The following is a 19,641-nucleotide window of genomic DNA, read 5'->3' as shown; positions in this document are numbered from 1 at the left end:
TGGTGCTAAATTGTCATTAAGAAAAGCAAGGTGATATTTGACAACAGCAAATTAATGTCTCACTGAAAGTCATTAACCATCTACGTGTCGAGAAAATGTGATGTAATTTTGCAGCATAAACTCAGAAGCTGCTGTTGCCTTTTGGTAAGTGGTAGCCGCCCCATATTGTGGCCTGACAGGTGCCTGTGGGGATTTCCCTGCATGCCTTAGTAGCTGTGCCCCCCTGCCTGCCCAGATCAGTATCCCCCAGAGCCAGGTTTTCTCTAACAGACACCATCACTCTCTCCACCTTCTGTCACATGCTGTGCACCACAGCTCTGCCGCACATACATTCCGCCCTCTCTTAACTTGGCTAAAAATAAAAGCCGGCGATATTAAGTCCCCATATTCATACATTTATTTAAGCTCTGTCTTCCGATGTCAGGGGATTTACTCACATAGCACAGACGAATGATAATCTTACCAGTTTGGGGAAGTCACAATGAAACCTTTGTCAGTCATATGTGTCATTATGCAAAGCACTGTTGGGAATAGCGCAGAAACAGTGATGCACTAGAAACCCCTATTAGTCGATCATTGACCAATCTACAGCACTCTCCCTCCTCCCGCAGCCTGAGCACTCCACTGCTCCAGCCTGCTATTTCGTGTTTGGGAAAAATCAATCCCACCCATGTAGCGGCGGGTAATTTGTCCTTGGCCTTGACAGCAGCTTCAGTCAATAAAGCTATTGCACCGGTACTCCCTCCCGGACCATAGCAGGGCCTCTGCTTGACACAGCAATACACTGACTGGCATTTTGTCATGATGGACGGCACAAGCATGTCCACTCATTCACCCCAGCGCAAGTGCTCCAGAATGCATCCATCCATCTCTCTGTCTTTCTATTATTCCATGCATTCCTCAGCCCCTGTGGGGGGAAACACAAGTATGTGAATGAAGCTAAATGATAAACGGGAACAGCAGTCCCCTGCATTGGTTATGTGTTTGTTTGGCAATATTATTGGTGACTCAACTAGAAAGGACGAGACATTAAGGATGGAAGGTAGGTCTTCTTTTCAGGTTTCGCATGCTTAGATAAGAATACCAAATTAGAACTTTTCAGTAAGTTGCTCTATTAATGAGGAGAAGGATTCAGGTTTTGGAAATATACAATGTGGTTTTGTTCATCAGAGATGAAATGTAGTACACTTGTATGCCTTTCCATATCTTGCAGCATGTGACTTGAGCATTTCCCATAGAAGGCGGACATTCCACTGGATTTATGTTTGCTTCAAATGAATCACCTTAATGGAGAAAAAAACATTAATATTAAACAAACATACAAACATCTAGCAGCTTGATGTTGAACATTTCCCATAGAAGGCGGACATTCCACTGGATTTATGTTTGCTTCAAATTAATCACCTTAATGGAGAAAAAAACATTAATATTAAACAAACATACAAATATCTAGTCTGGAAACTTCTGAACAGACCTGAATTTTACAAAATAATATAAAAACTCCCGCACTTTAGTCATTATCAGGTGACCCGACCGTAAATTTCACCTAACACATTTACTTTTACTACTCATAGTACTATTCCAGTCACTCTCTCCACCCACCAACTCCCAACATAATACCCTTTAATAAATACAGTCTAGCAGTATGTAGATAACCCGTTCTTCAGTTTGACTTGGCTTGGACATAACACATGAAAGTCCGTTACCACAGAAACTCAGCATGTGCTTTTGTTTTCATGGTGGAATTTCCCCTTACAGCATGTAATGTTCTCTATAATAGGCTGTACTACTTCCTTGTTTTCTACAGAACACTGATGACTATCTTTCAGACAAGACAAGCTTAAATCATTGCATTAGATAGAACAAATGTATCTGTCCAGGAAATAGTTTTACATTTCACGCTTATATTGGGGTTAATATTGAAACTGTCAATACGTTGTAGTAGCACTGAAACATTGCTATAACATATGGTGAATACAGGTGAAATCCAGTTTTATTAACTTCCTATTTTGCTTTTTTTAGAATACTACGTGTGAGTAGGGGGCTGTTTTGTTTTTGAACTTCCTCTTTGAGCTCTGGCTAGAAGAATCTGTCGCGAATCATCTAGTATTTTGTTAAATAACTATAAAGGAGTGAAGCAGCCAAACAAGATTTCTATTTGATCAGCTGGGATTCAGAATCAAAAATGGATGGGACTTCTCTATCTTCCTCGCATTCATCATCCTCTGAACAGGAGCCCCAGTCAGATGACAACAGCACTCTTCAAGGTGCACAGGAGCACAGTGATGTACAACATACTGTAACAAGGTAAGCGCATCACAGTCATCTGCTACAAGAAGAATACAATTAAAAGCCTTTATATAATGCCTTGTGGTAATGATGGACATAATGAATTGTGGTCTCTTTAATAATGAAGTACAGTGGGGTGGGCTTTAAATGTCTGTTACAATAGATCTGTATGTGATCGAAAGCAAACCTGAACTCTAAATGGCAGATGAGACCTTTCTGCAAATTTTAAAGCTAGATTGCAGAAAAAAGGGTGAAGCTTTTGTAAGGTGAAGCTTTTGTAGAGAAGAACACCTTGCCGACTGTGAAGCATGGAGGTGGCTCCATTATGTTTTGGGGTTGTGTGACTGCTGCGGGCACAGGAAATATTGTGTGAGTGGAAGAAGAATGGATTCCACAAAATATCAAGATATTGTAGAGGCTAATGTTCAAAGGTCAGTCCAGACATTGAAATTGACAGCATACCTGGAAATCAACCATGAAGTACCTCCAGGAAAGAGGCATGAAGGTTTTGGAATGGCCAGCACAGTCCCCAGACTTGAATATTATTGAAAATCTGTGGAGAGATCTCAAACTTGCTGTACAGGCAAGAAGAATATTTCTAAGCTAGAGGTGTTCTGCCAGGAAGAATGGGGGAAAATTTCAAAAGCGAGAATTGAAAGAGGCTTTTTGACCAGGGTTTCCCAAATTTTTGTGCACAACTGTAGCATGCAACAGCCGATGCTTTGCACACGCATTTTGCACACAGGCAACTGTGCCCCCCGCTAGGTTTCGATCAAAGCTATTTACATACAGCAATTTTCAGCCAGATGTTCACCCTTTTGCTTTGTAATTAGCTATTGTAAGGCCTATTTGTGTGCCTAAGCAGTGAATAGAAAAACACCCTATAAATATTAACTTAAAATAAATGCCCCATGTGAATTTGAAATTAGATGGAAAATATAATAATGATAACTTGGTTAGCAACATAACTGTTCTTGGGGGTTTAGGTGGTCAGCTTGCCTTGTTAATGTAAACTTACATTATCAGTGTCAGAGCTTAGCATGAGAGAGTGTTTCCTAAGCACAAGAGAGCGCTTCCTGAGCACTTGGGTAAGTCTAGTAAAGTGTGAAACAGGGGTTATTATACAGAAAGAAAGGTCATTGTCAACCAATCAGAATGGAGTATCCACTAATGCCATACAATATGATCATTGGTAAAAAACTATCAGCTGTTTGAAACTCTGTGGAACTACTGTTTTATGTTTGTAAGTTATACTACACAACTTTCTTGTGTACCTGCCAGTTGAAGTTGTTTTGGAATATTTGAATGCTATGCTATATTATATAATAGATTAGAAAATATGTATACTTTTGCACTGGCAGATGGCTCCCCACAGTATTTTATTCACTGAAATTGCAGCTGCTTCTGACCGCCCGAGTGGATGATACATTATTCTGATAACTTTTTGCCTTCCAGAGTTAGTAAGTGTGGAAGATATTATTTTCCCCTTTTTCACATCAGATGACAATAAATTCTCATTTTCCCAGCGGGGGGGAAAAGAAATCACATTTTGGTGTCCTTCCAGGAAAGCAGACATGATTGAAAACTCTGTGAAACTGGGTCGCATATTTCAAATTCTGAAAGTAAAAAAAATAGAAAATACTGTGAGAAATAAAATGAAAGAAAAAAAAGCCCTACAAACTGTGGCTGTAACGATTTGGAGGATGAAGCAGCTGGGTTTTCTTTAAGAGCCAGGTGCAGCACAGTGCAGACCAAACGTGTGTCATGTAGGGAGGCTGAACCTTGGGTGGCTGTGGAGGAGAGGGAAGGGTGGGGGGGTGATAGGCAGCTACTCTCTAATGGAGTCAAGGGAATGCGTCAGCCATTAAACTGTGAAAAGCCTTCAGACTCTCAAGTAAGGGGTGAAATTTGGGAAATCCATACCTGTAATTACCAGTTATTGACGGCTGGCAAGCTTTCATCATTTCAAGATTTTTTTGTTCCATTCCATTTTAGGTCTATTTGTTGTTATTATTGCAAATATATTTACCTTTTTTCATCTTCTTTGTTTACATCGGGGGTCTTTGATAGAGGGCTACTCTGACAGTATTGGGTCTGGTGGCGGTAGACTCACTGTACATTAGAGCCTGTACTTGGGGACTGGGACAGTGAGAATCTGATAACATCTCTTGGTTTTTTTTTTGTTTCCTTGCTATGCTGTGTACCACTGTGCAAAGCTCTTCTTTTTTAACCCTCATTTCTGAGGCTCTCAACCATAGAGGTGGAATACATTTACAGAAAAGCTATATTACCATAAATTAATATTCTATCAGCATTTTTTCATACTAATATATAATACATCTACACATAATGGAAAACAGTTTTCAGAAAACCTTCCTTTGGGAAATGTATTATGTAGCGGAAGGTAAATTAAGGGGAAGGCTTTTTGATTTAGAAATAGTGTCTTCTTATTGTTCCATGTAACTAGTCTAAAAATAAAAGTCTCCTTGGCAAACACTGGCCAATGTTTCATTTTAAAAGGTGATGCCTTTGGTGAAATGTTTTTTGGGGCATAGAAAGATGGCGCGGGGGGGGGGAGCTAGTAATTTAACGTAATGGAAATACATCAAAAACAAGATTATTATGAACAGACCACACAAACAGGAAGTAGTTTTGGTGAGTCAGACAGTCAGCAGCTATGACCTGAAACTATGGGCTCGGGACTACATGTGACGGAGGCATGAAAAAGAGGAAGTAGTTTCTGAAAGGTCATGGGAGTCAGACCAGGAGCAGTGGTCGAGACCTCCATCTCCTAGGCGGATCCCAGAACAGCTTCACTTTCATAGAGACTTCTCTTACGGCCGGGATGTGTCACCACTAAATGGTGAAAGGGCATGGAAAACACAGAGTTAGGACATCAAGTCTCACTGCAGTCATTTTGTCCATTACAGTGACTAACCAGTATGATGTGGGCTAAATAGGCAGGGCTTCAGGCATGGTCCTCTTATGAACCATCAACACTTTGTATTAATCACTGGTGATAATTGAATGTCCTTACACATTAACAAAGGCACTTTTGTTTTTGCTTTAAGTGCTCTGTTGTGACCGCACTGAAGAATGTTGATTGTGCATGTATTAGCATTTTATCAGGTTTATCTGAGTTCATGGCTGTGCATATTTATATTGCTTGTGCTTTCATTTTTGTGTTTTATGATCACTGAGCAGTGGTATTGACAATGTGAACATCAGTGAGGCAATGAATGTATGTGGGTTCCAGGGATGCGGATGAGAACTCACAAGGGGACAGGCTCCTGTCTGAGGAAGAGCAGGTGACCCTGATCACAGAGAGCATGTCCATCACTTCAGCCGATGAGGAGAAGCTCCTGCTATTGAACAGGAACACAGAGCTACGCAGACTCAACAAGGAGGTGAAAAGCATGGCATATACAAACACTGTGCCCTCCCTTAAATAGTCTTGAATATTGCATTAACTGAATTATATGCTTAGAAAAGACCATCATTGAGGGAGAAAGTGTTTACATTACAAGTATCAGCACAGATGGGTATTTACTGATGTGAGTCAGGTCAAGACTGTACTTTACTTAAGGGCAGTTAACTATGCATGGCTTAGGACTTGAACCTTTGGATTAGATTCCATAACCCTATAGACTCATTTTTATGGGCAACGGTCCCATATCCAACCTGTTCAGACACTTAGTATCTGGCTTGTGTTTGTCAGCTGATGAAACTGAACGAGGACTGGGACCATATCTACCGTAGCACCACCGTCAGTCTGGAGCAACGACTGGTGGCCACGGAAGAGGAGAGCACCACTCTCAAGCAGATTAACCACCGACTGCTTCTCAAAGTAGAACATGAGCAGGTACCCGTGCATTTGTGTGTGTGTACGTGAGTGTGAGGGTTTTATTGCATGTATTGTGAGATGCGGGTTTACAGTGCTGAGCTTGTTGTGCTGCCCGCTGACATGCCTGTGGGTCCTGTCTCCAGAGTAAGAGAGAGTACTATGAGCAGACCCTGCTGCAGGAGCTAAAGAAGAACCAGCACCTGCAGGAGTACGTCCGACTTCTGGAGGCTCGTCTGCACCACACAAGCACTGACAGGGACTGGCCAGTAGGGGCGCTTGTGAGTATTTCCCTGCTTGTGCGTCCTTTCCTGGGTCTCCAGAGCTGCATTCGGATCTGAGTTTTATGCATTCCTTCTGACACTCCCTTCCCTTGCTCAAAAGACTGGCAACAGTGTTTTATAAGACCAGCTGGTGTGGCTTTATGATCAAGATAAGCTAGAGTAACGTTGCTATCAATTGTGCTTGAACCTTCAAGAGTCATCCTATGAAAAAATACTCACGCACTAAGCAGTAGTTTCTATGAGGTAGCACTTCCTATATAGATTGCCGATCAGTTCTGATTCGCTTTGTTCCTCGTCCATCCTCCCTCGCAGAGCACCTGTTAAGTTCACTTGTCACACATCACAAATCTCATCGAAGGAAAAGAGCGAGGAAAGGGAATGTGTTAAAGTGTATATGAACACTTTGTGCCTGCTCTCAGTTCTCACCTGTTGGCCCTCTTGCAGAATGGACTGGAGGTTGCTCGGCCCCCAGAGGTGGCCGTTGTATCTGAGCCCCCCCGCGGGCAGTGCCAGGGGGCCATTTGTTGCCCTCCTCTGCTGGGAATGCCCCCGGCCGTTTCCACCAGGAAGAGTCGGACCCAGACAAACAGGAGTGAGCCTTGCAGGGCGAGTGATGTGGACGGGGTAACTGTAAAAGAGGTGCAGGAAATGAAAGAACAGCTAGAGGCACTGCGATGCCAGGTGAGTCAGCACTGAAGCACTAAGTACACACATACAGGGCATGTACTCATATATACATGCAGTATATGCAAATGCACACATACAGCACATGTACTCATATATACATGCAGTATATGGTAAATGGTAAATGGCAGGCATTTATATAGCGCCTTTATCCAAAGTGCTGTACAATTGATGCTTCTCCATTCACCCATTCATACACATACTCGCACACTGACGGTGATTGGCTGCCATGCAAGGCCCCGACCAGCTCGTCAGGAGTATTTGGGGGTTAGGTGTCTTGCTCAGGGACACTTCGACACAGCCCGGGCGGGGGATCGAACCGGCAACCCTCCGACTGCCAGACGACTGCTCTTACTGCCTGAGCCATGTTGCCCCCATATCCAAATGCACACATACAGCACATGTACTCATGGGTATACGTATACGCAAGCTTACAAACTGACACATATGAACAGTGCACAAATACAGAACACACGCACATATACAGGCAGTATACAAATGCACACATACAGTCATGTCAACATATGCACCCACATATCTCTCTCACTCTCTCTCTCCAAGAAAGCATGACAAAATGATTGCTATTACTATTAGCATGAGTATTACTGTACTATTAGTATTATCAATAATTAATGTACATTATTGCTGTTAGTATGTAGCCATAATATTTATGTATAGTGAGCCTCTATGGGTAGCTTCAAACCATTGGCAGCTAAATACAGATGATTTATCCCTGGGAATTTAGCAATGAATTGCTGGTTATTTTCAGATTGATACCCCTGAGTACAGGCTATCGATCATTTTTTAATTTGCTGTATTCATTTATATTTTCCAAAGCAGTGTCTGGACGTCTGTTGTTTTAGTACTTGTTCGTGTGAGAACAGTAACATCTAGTGGTCATCTATCATTACTACAACAAATAATCTTTGCTTTGCCTCTGTTTTTGGTTTGTACCCTTGGTTGTTGGATCAGAGAGTGTAAAATTTCCAGAGCTTTCATCATCTTTAATCATGAGAGCAGTGACAGTTTCGGCTCTTTGAGACCACCCGCATATTTTTGTCACACTTCCCCCCCACCCCCCACTTCATAACTATCACTGTGCAGCAATGAGAATAAGAGTTCATACTTACCTGTATTATCTGACATTGGTAAAAGTGTTAGAGCACCACTGTTGCACAAACTGAGCCTGTTCCCTGAACGCAGACGCGGATCTACGAGGCCGACTACAAGACCGAGCACAAGGACCGGCAGCGCATGGTACTGGAGAATAAGAAACTGCGCAGGAAGGAGGGCGAGATGCGCCAGCAGATGGCGCTGTTGCAGGAGCAGGTCAGTCTGCGGCTCCTCTGTGGAGAGGGCTGAATCTATATCGATGTTCATTTTACATACCTGTATTTAAATACTTTAAGTAAAAAGGCATATTAATTTGAACGACTGTGCACTCCATATAATTGAAAATCAGTGAAAGACAGGGTAATAAATCCGATCTCCTCTGCCATGGGACTGGAATTTGTATAACATTACATTGCTGGCAGTTGGCAGACGCTCTTATCCAGAGCGACAAACAGTTGATTAGCAGGAGACAATCCTCCCCTGGAGCAATGCAGGGTTAAGGGCCTTGCTCAAGGGCCCAAAGGCTGTGCTACACCGGGATTCGAACCACCAACCTTGCCTGTCCCAGTCATTTACCTTAACCACTAAATACAGAAGAGTATATGAATGCATTCAAATGGGTTAAATACTTCAGGAATAGGATAATCAACACTATTAAGGCCAGATACTCTTTTTCCTCACGCAGCTGAAGGTGTACGAGGATGACTTCCGGAAGGAGCGATCCGACAAGCAGGTGCTGCAGCGCCTCCTGATGAAGAAGGCCCCGCACAACGACCCCATACTCATCCACCGCTGTAACAATGACCACGACCGGCCAGCAGGGGGCGAGGGGGAGCTGCAGAAAGAGAGGGAGAAAGGGGGGGACAAGGCCCGACCGCCCTCCGGCAAGCACTGTGACCGACTCGTACGCAAGACGGAGTGTCCCCACCACCCGTATGTCCAGCGGCATGCGGACTACAGCTAGCCTCCCGCACACGTGCATCACCATTCACAGGCATGCAACAGACATGCATGCGCCATGCAATTCTCACACACACAAAGAAAGGCATGTATTCAAGCTTAATGTATGTTTACATTTTGTAAATGCAAATAAAACAAATACACAATTTTTAAACAGGAACCAAATGAGAGGTCAATAAATTAGCATTTAGTGAAGTTTTAGTTTCTTTTTTGTAACCCTGTCAGATTGCAAAGAAGCATCCACAATGGTATTTGCATGTGCTCTGTATTAACGGCTCTTAATGGCAGCTTTTGTTACTTGTGTCTGCACCTTTTCACTGAAAGAGTGTCAGTGAACACTTGTAGTGCACATTCTCTTTGAGCCTGAGCCAGGGATTGCATGCTGGCAGCGATTCATTCTTCAGTAATTATCCATTAACTTAATTGAACCTCTCCTTTTAGAGTGAGCTGGCGTCGTGCAGACGCAGGAAGGAGATAATATTTTACAGTCAGTGTGAGAATATTTCCCTGAGAAAATAGACCCATCTGTCAGTTTTCAGTCAGGTGGCATAACAACAAAATCTCATTTTACAGAGGTTTCACAGGAATTTTATAGTAATGGTAAACAGTGCTTATCACAAATGCTTAACTGTAACATGTTCTCAGAATGAAGCTGCCTTCTACCAGCAAGTCTTCCAATGGGCTTATTTGTAAACTTTTAATAATGTACAATTTAATTTTGTAACCTTTTTTTTTGTAGAAAGTCTTGTTCATGAAAATAAGATGTGATTCACATGCAGAATGTATTGTTGTTGTTATTATAATTATTGTTATTATTATTATTCATCTTATTATTATTATTATTATTATTATCCATCCATCCATCCATTATCTTAACCCGCTTATCCTGAACAGGGTTGCAGGGGGGCTGGAGCCTATCCCAGCATACATTGGGCAAAAGGCAGGAATACACCCTGGACAGGTCGCCAGTCCATCGCAGGGCACACACACTATTCACTCACACACTCATACTCACAGGCAATTTGCTACCCACTACACCATCCGTGCCGCCATTATCATTATATTCTATTGTTGTAAGGTATTATACATTATTATTGTGCCGTTTTTAAAGTTTTCTATTCACTATGTGATATTATTATTGTATTAGTGTTTTGGTTGCTGCATATTTGGTCTTGTTAGCATAGTTCACTTGACCTGTCTTTGAAAAGCATATAGTAGTATTTAATTCCTAGTTTTCTGTCTCCAGTTGCTTGGTCTTTGTCTATCATATTCCTCTAGACCAGTGTTTCTAGTCATATTTCTCCCTCTCATGTAGTTGCATGTTTTGTTTGTCTGAGTACTTGTCGAAATTTTGCTGAAAAACCCTGTCCTCTGTGTTCTCGCCTACTGTTCACTTGCCGCTGTGACATGTTGTCAGTGATTCATTAACTGGACATGGTTGCCCTGGAAACAGCTAGCATACGTTTTCTTGTCTTGCCACAAAATGGCCTCGAAACCTCCAATCATCTGTCAGGTGATGTCAAACAAGATGCTTTAATTAACAGATTACACATTATATATTCTGCATGCCTGTATGCAGGGGGGAGGGGTTTTTATATTCCTATAAAGTTCTATTTTCAGATGATCCCAAAGATCACATCATAAATATCTTCTTGCAGAATCACTCAGGTAGGGAGGGCGTTCCACACCTTATCTCACGGCAGCGATCAAACTATCACTATGCAGCTTGGCTATTGGACTGTAGTGTGAAATTAAGTGGCCCATGTGCTGGTCTGCACTGTTTTATTCAGTCTTTTCAAGGGTCATCTTAGAATTGAGACATTAGTTATTATAAAACCTAATTTCAAACTGTATTGACGATGCCTTATGTTTCACTGTTGTACTAGCTTACATAAGTGACATCATTCGCCTCATCCTAATTAAAATGTTTTATTTGGCAATGCCACTAGGTGTAAGTAGAGATTCGCAGATATTAAGATAAACCCTTGCCAGCAACGTTTTATTGACTTTTGCACTGTGTATGGATCCATAACAGAAAAATAGTGGCCTTACAACTTTTACTGTCTTTTGATTCTTGTATTGTTTTCCCAGGAGGCCTGCGATCATTGTTCTGGAGTGCTTTGTATTGTGTTTTGCTAAACTAATTTGATGCATGCGTTGGACATTAAACAGTTTAATGCTGAGAGCCTTGTGCTTATGGTATCCAGCATTCTTTAACTCACATTCTTTGCCTCATTTACTACATGACACATAAACCAGAGCTACTGTAGGCCTACCCCTGGCATAGAAGCCATTGATGAATAAAATCATTCAGGTTTGCCAGCAGCCATTTAAGGTAACTGTCTCCTACCTTCTTAAAAGAAAGGTTTTATATATTTGGCGCCTCTTCAATAGACGGTGCTGAAATTGCTTACAAAACAATAAATAAAAATAAGATTAAATGGATAAATGAACACCAGTTAACCAGTTGTAGCTGTAGTAGTTGTAGTTGTAGCGCCCCCTTTTTTTAAAACACACGCCTGAACATGCATATCCCAAACGGTTACTATTCTTGAAACCTTTCCACTGCAGGCATAATCCTGGTCTTTTCTGAAAGGTAACCCTTGAGTTTAACAAGCTAGTGTTACTTTGTTTCAGTAATATTTAGAGTAATTCTAAATAGTATTGAAACAAAGTAACAAAAGCATATTTCAGAGTGGCAATGACCTGTCTGTGATAGGTAGGAGGTGACAGAGTTTACGTTTTGTTATTACATAAAACCAGAGTGTACTGGCAATGCTCCATTACAGGGTTACACCCCATAGTCCACAAAGGTGTAACCCTATAATGATTAAATATTTTTCCTTTGCTGAGCTTGTTTTTCTGGGTGCTCATTTTCAAGGTTCAAAGGGAAATTTTGCAGCATAATAATCAGTGTTTACTGTACAACTCTATTGTATAAAAAATAATCCCATTGTCCACAATGGTGTAACCCAATAATGACTAATTGACTTACAGACTATTGTGAATTTTCTTATGCTCGAAATGGCCTTTTCATAGGTTTCATATGAAACACCATACAAGGACATCAATCTTAACAATAATTGTCATCTCATTTTACGGTAGAAACGACAGGGCCAAAATCCTGAGGGGTAATATCATATAGAATGGGTTCCAGAATTGTAGGCACCCCTGACTGGCAATGCACAAAAAATACTTTAAAAAATGAAGTGTGATTACTCAACACAAAATGTTGAACATACTGTGAGAAATACTGTACTTTATTAATGTTTCAATGGAACCAACAAAAATCAAACATTCATTTAATAGAAAATAGATTTCACCAAAATCAAGTTTCCATAATTATTGGCACCCCTGGTTTAATACTTGGTGCATCCACCTCAGCATGGAGTTTACAGCATGGAGTTTTTTCCTGTAATGCTTGTAAATCCTGTTTAAGTTTAAGGAACATATACAGATCCTGGCAAGATTCTTCACATTCTTGGGTTTGTGCTTATCACCAAGTATCAGGCAATTTTGGCTGACAATCTGGTTGCCTCTACCACAAGCCTGTGACTTGGCTGTAGGTGGGCTTTCTAGAAAGACAATGACCCAAAGCATACCTCAAAATCCACACAGAAATGCTTCTGTGACAACAAAATCTATGTTCTGCAGTGGCCATTTCAGAAACCAGGGTTGCCAATAATTATGTAACCTTGATTTTGGTTAAATAAATTAATGTTTTAATAATAGTTATATGTTTCCAATCATATAATTATGATTATAAGTAGGCATTGCCAGTCAGGGATGTCAATAAATCTGAGGCCCACTGTATGTAGCACTTAGGTCAATAGCAGATAAATATTGCTTTTCAGACTTTCCTTCCTGGACCAGTAACCAATGGATTGGATTACACAATACATAAAGAAGCTTACTCATTTTACCAACTAATTTCAGATTTATTGAATATCAAGAAAAGGAAGTCCTTGGTTGTGTAGTGTTTCCTGGTATTCATACCTTCACTGTGTTAAAGTACTCCTGGAAAACCCCTGAATTACAATGATGGACCAACAGTATTTAAGATTCCCGTATCTAGAAATCTAAATGCTTCTTCCACCTATCACATCGGCTCACCCACCACGTGGGAGGTCATTGAAATACTTATTTAAGAAAGGACAGATCATCTTAGCACTCTCATTAGTACTCTCCTACATGTTTGTGTAAAGGTAGTCTTCAGAGTTGATGATTGCCTCACTCAGCTGTATCTCCTGGTTTTGATTCAAGACTCGACTACAACACTCTGAGACACAGTGGTCCTGGGCAGGAACATTGTCTAACACAGGTATGATTCATCCTCCATGGATTTCAGGAATTGTATTCTCAATAAATCAACACTTTTTTATTTTAGTGGAAGCTGCTATTATTGTTGTTATGTGCCCAATATTCTAGCTACTAAAATTCCACTTTCAAGATTTTGCTGTAGAAAATTGTTGACCAGCGGAAACATGTTCATACAGTTTGCTCCCCAGGCAGCACAGTAAAACATGTTGTACCAATTATCACATAGGCCTTTGCCGCAGTAGAACGCTAAATCAGATTAAACCAGTTTAGCAACAACAGTCAGTCCTTAGTGTTACTGAGAAGACGCTGCGACCCTGTGTGAAATGTGTATGTGAAATATACTCAAGCTGAGTAGGCAGTAATAATCCTCATGCAGCAGCTGCAGTTGTGAACACTATTCTGGGTGCTGAACCGAAGCACTGTTTTAAGGTTGATAGCGTCTGTTTTTCAGAGGTCCCCAAAGGGAGGGGGACTCCCTCTCACATGCTTAATCACACTTCTCCTGGGCACCTTGGAATTTTTTGTCCCTCCACAAGCAACCCAGAATAAATTTGTCTTAAATCACTCAGGGAGGGAGGGAGAGATAGAGAGAGAGAATATCAGACAGGAAGGTTTTTGAGGAGGTACGAAAATACTTCTTTCATCCAAGATTTTAATGGCTGAATATATTTCTTTCTTTCTGTTTCTCTCTGTCAACACACTGGACGTTGCACAAACAGCCCTCGGTTTGAGAGGTCACAGTTGGGCTGGAGTGGACAAGGTGAGGGCCATTCAGTGTGGCAAAGGTGTTGTGAACGGAAGGACCGGAGCTTGAACCAGCCAGATACCAGGAGCAGGGGACCAGACCAGACAGGGGGCAGCAGAGCGTCAGACATGAGCACCTCCATGGCAGAGCTTCGCTCCTCCTATACAAAGCAGGGGTTCCTATCTGGGCTGCCTGTGCTAGATGCCCTCGAGCTGCAGGCAACCAGGGAGGCATTTGGAAAGCTGGAGAGTGAATTTGGTGAGTATCAACTGCAGGCAGATAATGAGAAGACAGGGGGGAATCTCCACCCTGAGATTTGCTCATCAGATAGCTAACCTCTAGAAGCAGGAAGTCTAGGACAGCATTGGTACATTTGACTTGCTATATTGCTGTAAGAGGTTGAATATTTTTGCAGACTGCAGTGAAAATGATTAGAAGTGATGTAGTTGGGTATTTGAGTAAAAAATGTGTGTTTTTGCCTATGCACAGGTAAGGAGTACACCCAGTACAGCCTCCACAATGTCCATCTGCAATACAGTTGGGTGATGGCCTTAGCAAAGCACCCCAAGGTCCTAGAGCCGGTCAGCGCTATCCTTGGGCCAGATGTCATCTTGCTTGACTCCCGCTTCATCTGCAAGTATCCTGTTCTAAGTGGTACCACTTCCAATTGACAGCAGGAGAAGGACATTACAACTTTTGCCAAGCAGAGCAGTGCTCCCAACAAGGAGGAGGGGAGTTATGGGAAAGCTCATACTGGACAGCAGGAGAAACCCGGGTTACCTTTTGTTGCCTGGCATCAGGACATGAGGTCAGTATAAAATAGTATGCAGCATGTAATTTACAGCATTAGCTCACATATTCAAAACGGTCTCCACCTGTGAAATATGTTACTGTAAGCGTATTTCAGTGGTCATCAGGCATGTGATTGTTTACAGGTACTGGGGTTTGGCTGGGGGGCCAGTGCTCTCAGTATGGCTGGCTCTTGATGATGCTCTGAAGGATAATGGGGCTCTGCAGGTCATTCCAGGTATTGCCATCTCCCAAAATAAATTGAATTCTCTGCCTTCTTTTCTTTCTTAACCCCTTTAATTTCACCGGCCCGGAGCCAATGTGGGGTTTTTGCCATTCATTCATTTTTTTAGGGTGCAATTTTCAGTCACTATGGTAACAGGATATACTTATTGAAAGTGTTAAAACTCATGGTTCTATCCGTATAACCTAATTTAAGATGTCATTCTTTTAGTGACAACAGTTCCTTATATTGTAACATGTGGGTGGCAAAACAAGCATAGGGGGACCTCACCTTCTGTGAATTTTGGAAATCCATGTACTACACAAAATAAGGTAATGTCAGTGTCCTTTTCACAGCAAGGGTCCAGTGAACCAAAAGTGTAATAATGCTATTCCAAAAAACGTGTTAACTCAGAGAAACATCGATGGATGGAGGAATTATCATTGTTGTCCATTTCGCCTTTGAATACTTCAACAAAAGCACTTGTTCATGGGAATGCTATTAAGTTTTGTATAGGCTCTCTGGAACACGGTCAGTGCAATTACCAGGTTTTCTGACCAGTATCGTAAATCCAGTTGCACAGTAAATGCATGATCCCCATCCGAGGGCAAAACATAGTGTATCTTCTGCTCAGTCTAGAACTGGCTAGTGGTATGGTATTGAAATAACGACTGAGAAGCATTTTAGCTAATGGCATTACATTTCCTGTAGGGTATAGTTTGTTACGCTTGCATAAAGCAACACGAAACCATAGCATTTTCATTACACGCTCTGAGACTCTAGCCCTTTGGCAAAAACAGTTTTATTGTATGACCAAAAAGGTTGACCAAAAATGTAACGTGCGATTCCTACATCTAAATAGGAGACTTCCAAGGAACCTCTCATCTCTCTAGCCTCTCAAGTATTCTCGAGTGAATATTTCTGAGGAATATTTCTATATCAGTGAGCATCTAAATACATTCTCAAGGTATTTTATTATTATTCAGTATGCTTATAAATAAGGTTTTTGGCAAACTGCGTAGACATAGCTTAGAAAAAGAAATTGCAGAATGCAACTTCCACTGTATTTGAGCTCTGTTTTTAGTAATTCAGACTGCTGGACAATGAGACGGGTGCGTGGGGGTTGGACCCAAAATGCACGACTCAGAAACAATAGTAATATAAAGACCCCTCAGGGCTTTATTCGGGACGAATCCCAGGAGAGTAGTCAACACAAACAAAAGTACAAAAACGGTAGGCGAGGACGTAGTCAAAAAACAAACGATGGTCACAAAACAGAAATCAATAGTCAATGGTCGGTAAACAGGCTTGGATCGTAACGTGTAATCAATAGTGGTAAATGCTCAAGAGTTGCGTGGTAAACAGAGGCAGACAATTTCGCAGAGAACAGTAGCGCGACTGGGCTATAAATGCGGGTGTAGACAGGTGTAGACAATTAGTTAGAGCGTAGCAAGGAAATGGAAAACAGGTGCGATGGATGACAAGTTTAACAAGGAGATTAGTAATCGTTAGTAATAAACCTATCCTGCCCTAGCATTAGTAAATTAGTAAATGACATGCACGAGAAACGTAAGGTAACATGAACACATGATTCGTTTCTTAGTTTCTACCCAATCCTGATCTAGCGTTAGTAGTTTTAGTAAATAGACAAATGGAAACAATTAGGGAGTGAATGACAGAAGGAGAGAGAGAGAAAAGGCGGAACGCAAGGTTTGCGGAAAAACATGTAAAAGTGTATGCATAAACAACGACCAGTAAACGTAACAATAAACATGCATCAAAACATAACACAAAGCGAAACTAAGACGATAACCACTCAACATAACCAGGTAATATAATCGTACGAAAACATAACTAGACATGACAAGAAAATAAATCGTAACGAGACATAACTAAACATGACAAGAAAATAAATCGTAACGAAACATAACTAAACAACATGACGAACCTAGACTAACATAATACATGATAAGACACTACAAGGCTAATACAAAATGACTAAACATAAAACATGGCGAGACAGACCTGAAACGTGACAGACAATCCCCAATGTGTTCCCTTTCAGAAGACAAAAGGGTTCACAAATAGTAACCATTTTATTTTGGGTATGTAATGTTCAAGCTTGTGTTAAGAAAAGGTTTATACTTAAGGGGTTAAAAAATGTGCAAAATATGTTTCATTTTTAATGAAATAGCAGAACATAGATCAATCCCTTATATGGTGCCTCAGCAATGCTTAAAATGTGAATTCCAGGCTTTGTCTTTCCCCTATAGGCAGTCACTGCTCTGGACTCCTCCCCCACCAACTGTCATCCCGTGCTGGAAACATGCTGTCTGTCAATCAAGAGATCCCAGAGCAGCTGGTGAAAACTGATGAAGCTGTACTTTGCCCTCTGCTGGCAGGGCAAATGTCTGTAAGTGTCACTTTCCGAAAGCTGGTACATTTCCCGTATTTTTGCACTGTTTCTTTTGGATGTGATGTTAAACTGAGGCCCTGACTCATGTGGTCATGACAGATCCCATGATTCTATTTGTAAATGGTATAGGGTCCCAAATCAGGTCTCTCAACAAAGTCACATAATTAACCCCCTGCTGAAATGTTTGATTAACCGCACACATCTTCAGGCATGGTGAATTATCACATGAAAATGGCTGTTGGTATGTATCACACATGTGGGTATTGCACATTGTTGCAGGTTGAGACAAGCTTCCCCTTTACTGTAAAACACAAATTGTGAAAGGTGGTTAAGAAATACCATCCCCGAGGAGCTTGTGCAGTATTTGTTTGCTCGTGTGGTTGGCTACATCCTGCCTCAGACAGTATTAGTATTGTTTCAGCATTCAAACCTGTTATGATTTTAGGGCACAAAATCTTCTTGAAAGTGGAAGCATTTTTATTTGAGGAACAAACTTGAAGAACACAAGTTTGTTCCTCAAATAAAAATGCTTCCACCTTCAAGAAGATTTTCAAACCTTGAACCTATACCAAGCTGGGAAATTCTCTCTAATTGGATAAAATTAATATGGCTATAATAGAGCTAATTTCTATCAATGAAAAATTACTTGATCAACAAAGTTAATTGTGGTAGTTCAATAAGGGCTCATCAGAGTTTTATTTTTGGAGAGAACAAGTGAAGACAACTGGGGGCACTAGTTATGAACCGTGACTTGAGCTGCTTGTGCTAGGTGCATGATGGACTACTGATCCATGGCAGTGACCCCAACATGTCAGGAAGGAGGCGTTGTGGGTTTGTGATACGTTTTGTCCCCACCTGTGCCTACCCCATACAGGTGAGTGCACCCGTCCCTAGTCAGGAGGTGTTCAGGGATGTTTTATTTGTTTTTTGTTTTGTTTCTTTGTTTGGTTAATTAACGATGTAAAAAGGAAAACATCCATTACTGTTTCACACATTTTTTGTAACTTATTGAGGATAACACAATAAGGTATATGACTTGAGAAACCAAAAAACAAAAGCACAAAGAGTTTTAAAAGTTGTGTGTTTTGAATCTCCTTAACAGGACCCAGATCGTCCACGCAGCTTCAATGCTACAGTGATGGTATGTGGCACTGACAAGTTCAGGAATTTTCCCAGCAATACCCCAGAATTGTAGACACACCCTCCATCTACTGCCTGCTGATTTCTTGAAGATGGCTCTTCATATCACTCTGCTAACATTGTTTATTATGTAGTATTGTTTAGGCTATTTGGTGTTCATTTTCCTGCCATTATACCAAGCTTTGTGGGGTTTTTTTTTTGTTTTTGTTTTTTGATACTCTTAAATACTCAGGATTCATTGTTTATCAGTGGCATGGCTTGTGCCAGATTTGTGATCTGAATTTTTTTCATTTATCAAATGACAATGCTAATGCTAGATTTATCACAACTTGGGTTGGATGCCCTGGCCTGATGCATGCTGGACAGGGAGAATCTCCAAATGTTGTGAATACATGAACAATGGCAAGAATTCTGGCATGTGTAGTAGTCAGTTATTTTACTTACTTGATAAATGTACTGTATGTTAACAATTTCATAATGAGTAATGATTGCTGAATGCAGCAAGGACCTCAACTTCATTGTTCCATGCTAAATATCAAGTTCACTATGTATTCTTATTCTGCTTGCATACAATAGAAAAATAATAAACTTTAATATCAAGATGGATATCTCATTCTTGTTTATATGGATGTAAATACACCTCAGTATTATTGAATTGGATGGCTTAGGTTATCCGCATGGCATGAAAACTTAAGCTGGTGCTAGTAGCTGCCTTTAGCTTGATAGCGAAGACAATAGCTAGTACTATCTAGATAGCTGGCTAATGTATGTGACATCAGCTATTACCACATATAAATCTGACATGAATCAGAGCTGAAAATATGCAAACTCTTGTGG

The 19,641-nt window shown here is 41.0% G+C and overlaps 2 protein-coding genes across 2 annotated transcripts; both read left to right on the top strand.

Annotated features, from left to right (window-relative positions):
- Window positions 1-1,818: 1,818 nt before the first annotated feature.
- Window positions 1,819-11,392, top strand: si:ch211-153b23.7 (TNFAIP3-interacting protein 1). The gene is made up of 7 exons (XM_061236600.1): window positions 1,819-2,307; window positions 5,546-5,696; window positions 6,008-6,151; window positions 6,277-6,411; window positions 6,859-7,095; window positions 8,302-8,427; window positions 8,897-11,392. Exons 1-7 carry the CDS (start codon window positions 2,186-2,188, stop codon window positions 9,173-9,175), a joined length of 1,194 nt encoding a protein of 397 aa, XP_061092584.1. The 5' UTR covers window positions 1,819-2,185; the 3' UTR covers window positions 9,176-11,392.
- Window positions 11,393-13,537: 2,145 nt separating this feature from the next.
- On the top strand, window positions 13,538-19,550 carry zgc:174917 (uncharacterized protein LOC565650 homolog). The gene is given in 6 exon segments (XM_061236601.1): window positions 13,538-14,494; window positions 14,726-15,044; window positions 15,172-15,263; window positions 17,522-17,661; window positions 18,434-18,538; window positions 18,767-19,550. Coding segments are annotated over 6 exon segments (879 nt in total). The 5' UTR covers window positions 13,538-14,364; the 3' UTR covers window positions 18,860-19,550.
- The last annotated feature ends 91 nt before the right edge of the window (window positions 19,551-19,641 follow it).

The sequence above is a fragment of the Conger conger genome, chromosome 3 (genome assembly GCF_963514075.1).
Source record: "Conger conger chromosome 3, fConCon1.1, whole genome shotgun sequence".
Classification (NCBI taxonomy): Eukaryota; Metazoa; Chordata; class Actinopteri; order Anguilliformes; family Congridae; genus Conger; species Conger conger.
The sequence above is the reverse complement of the archived record's forward strand: the minus strand, read 5'-3'. Positions and strand labels throughout refer to the sequence as shown.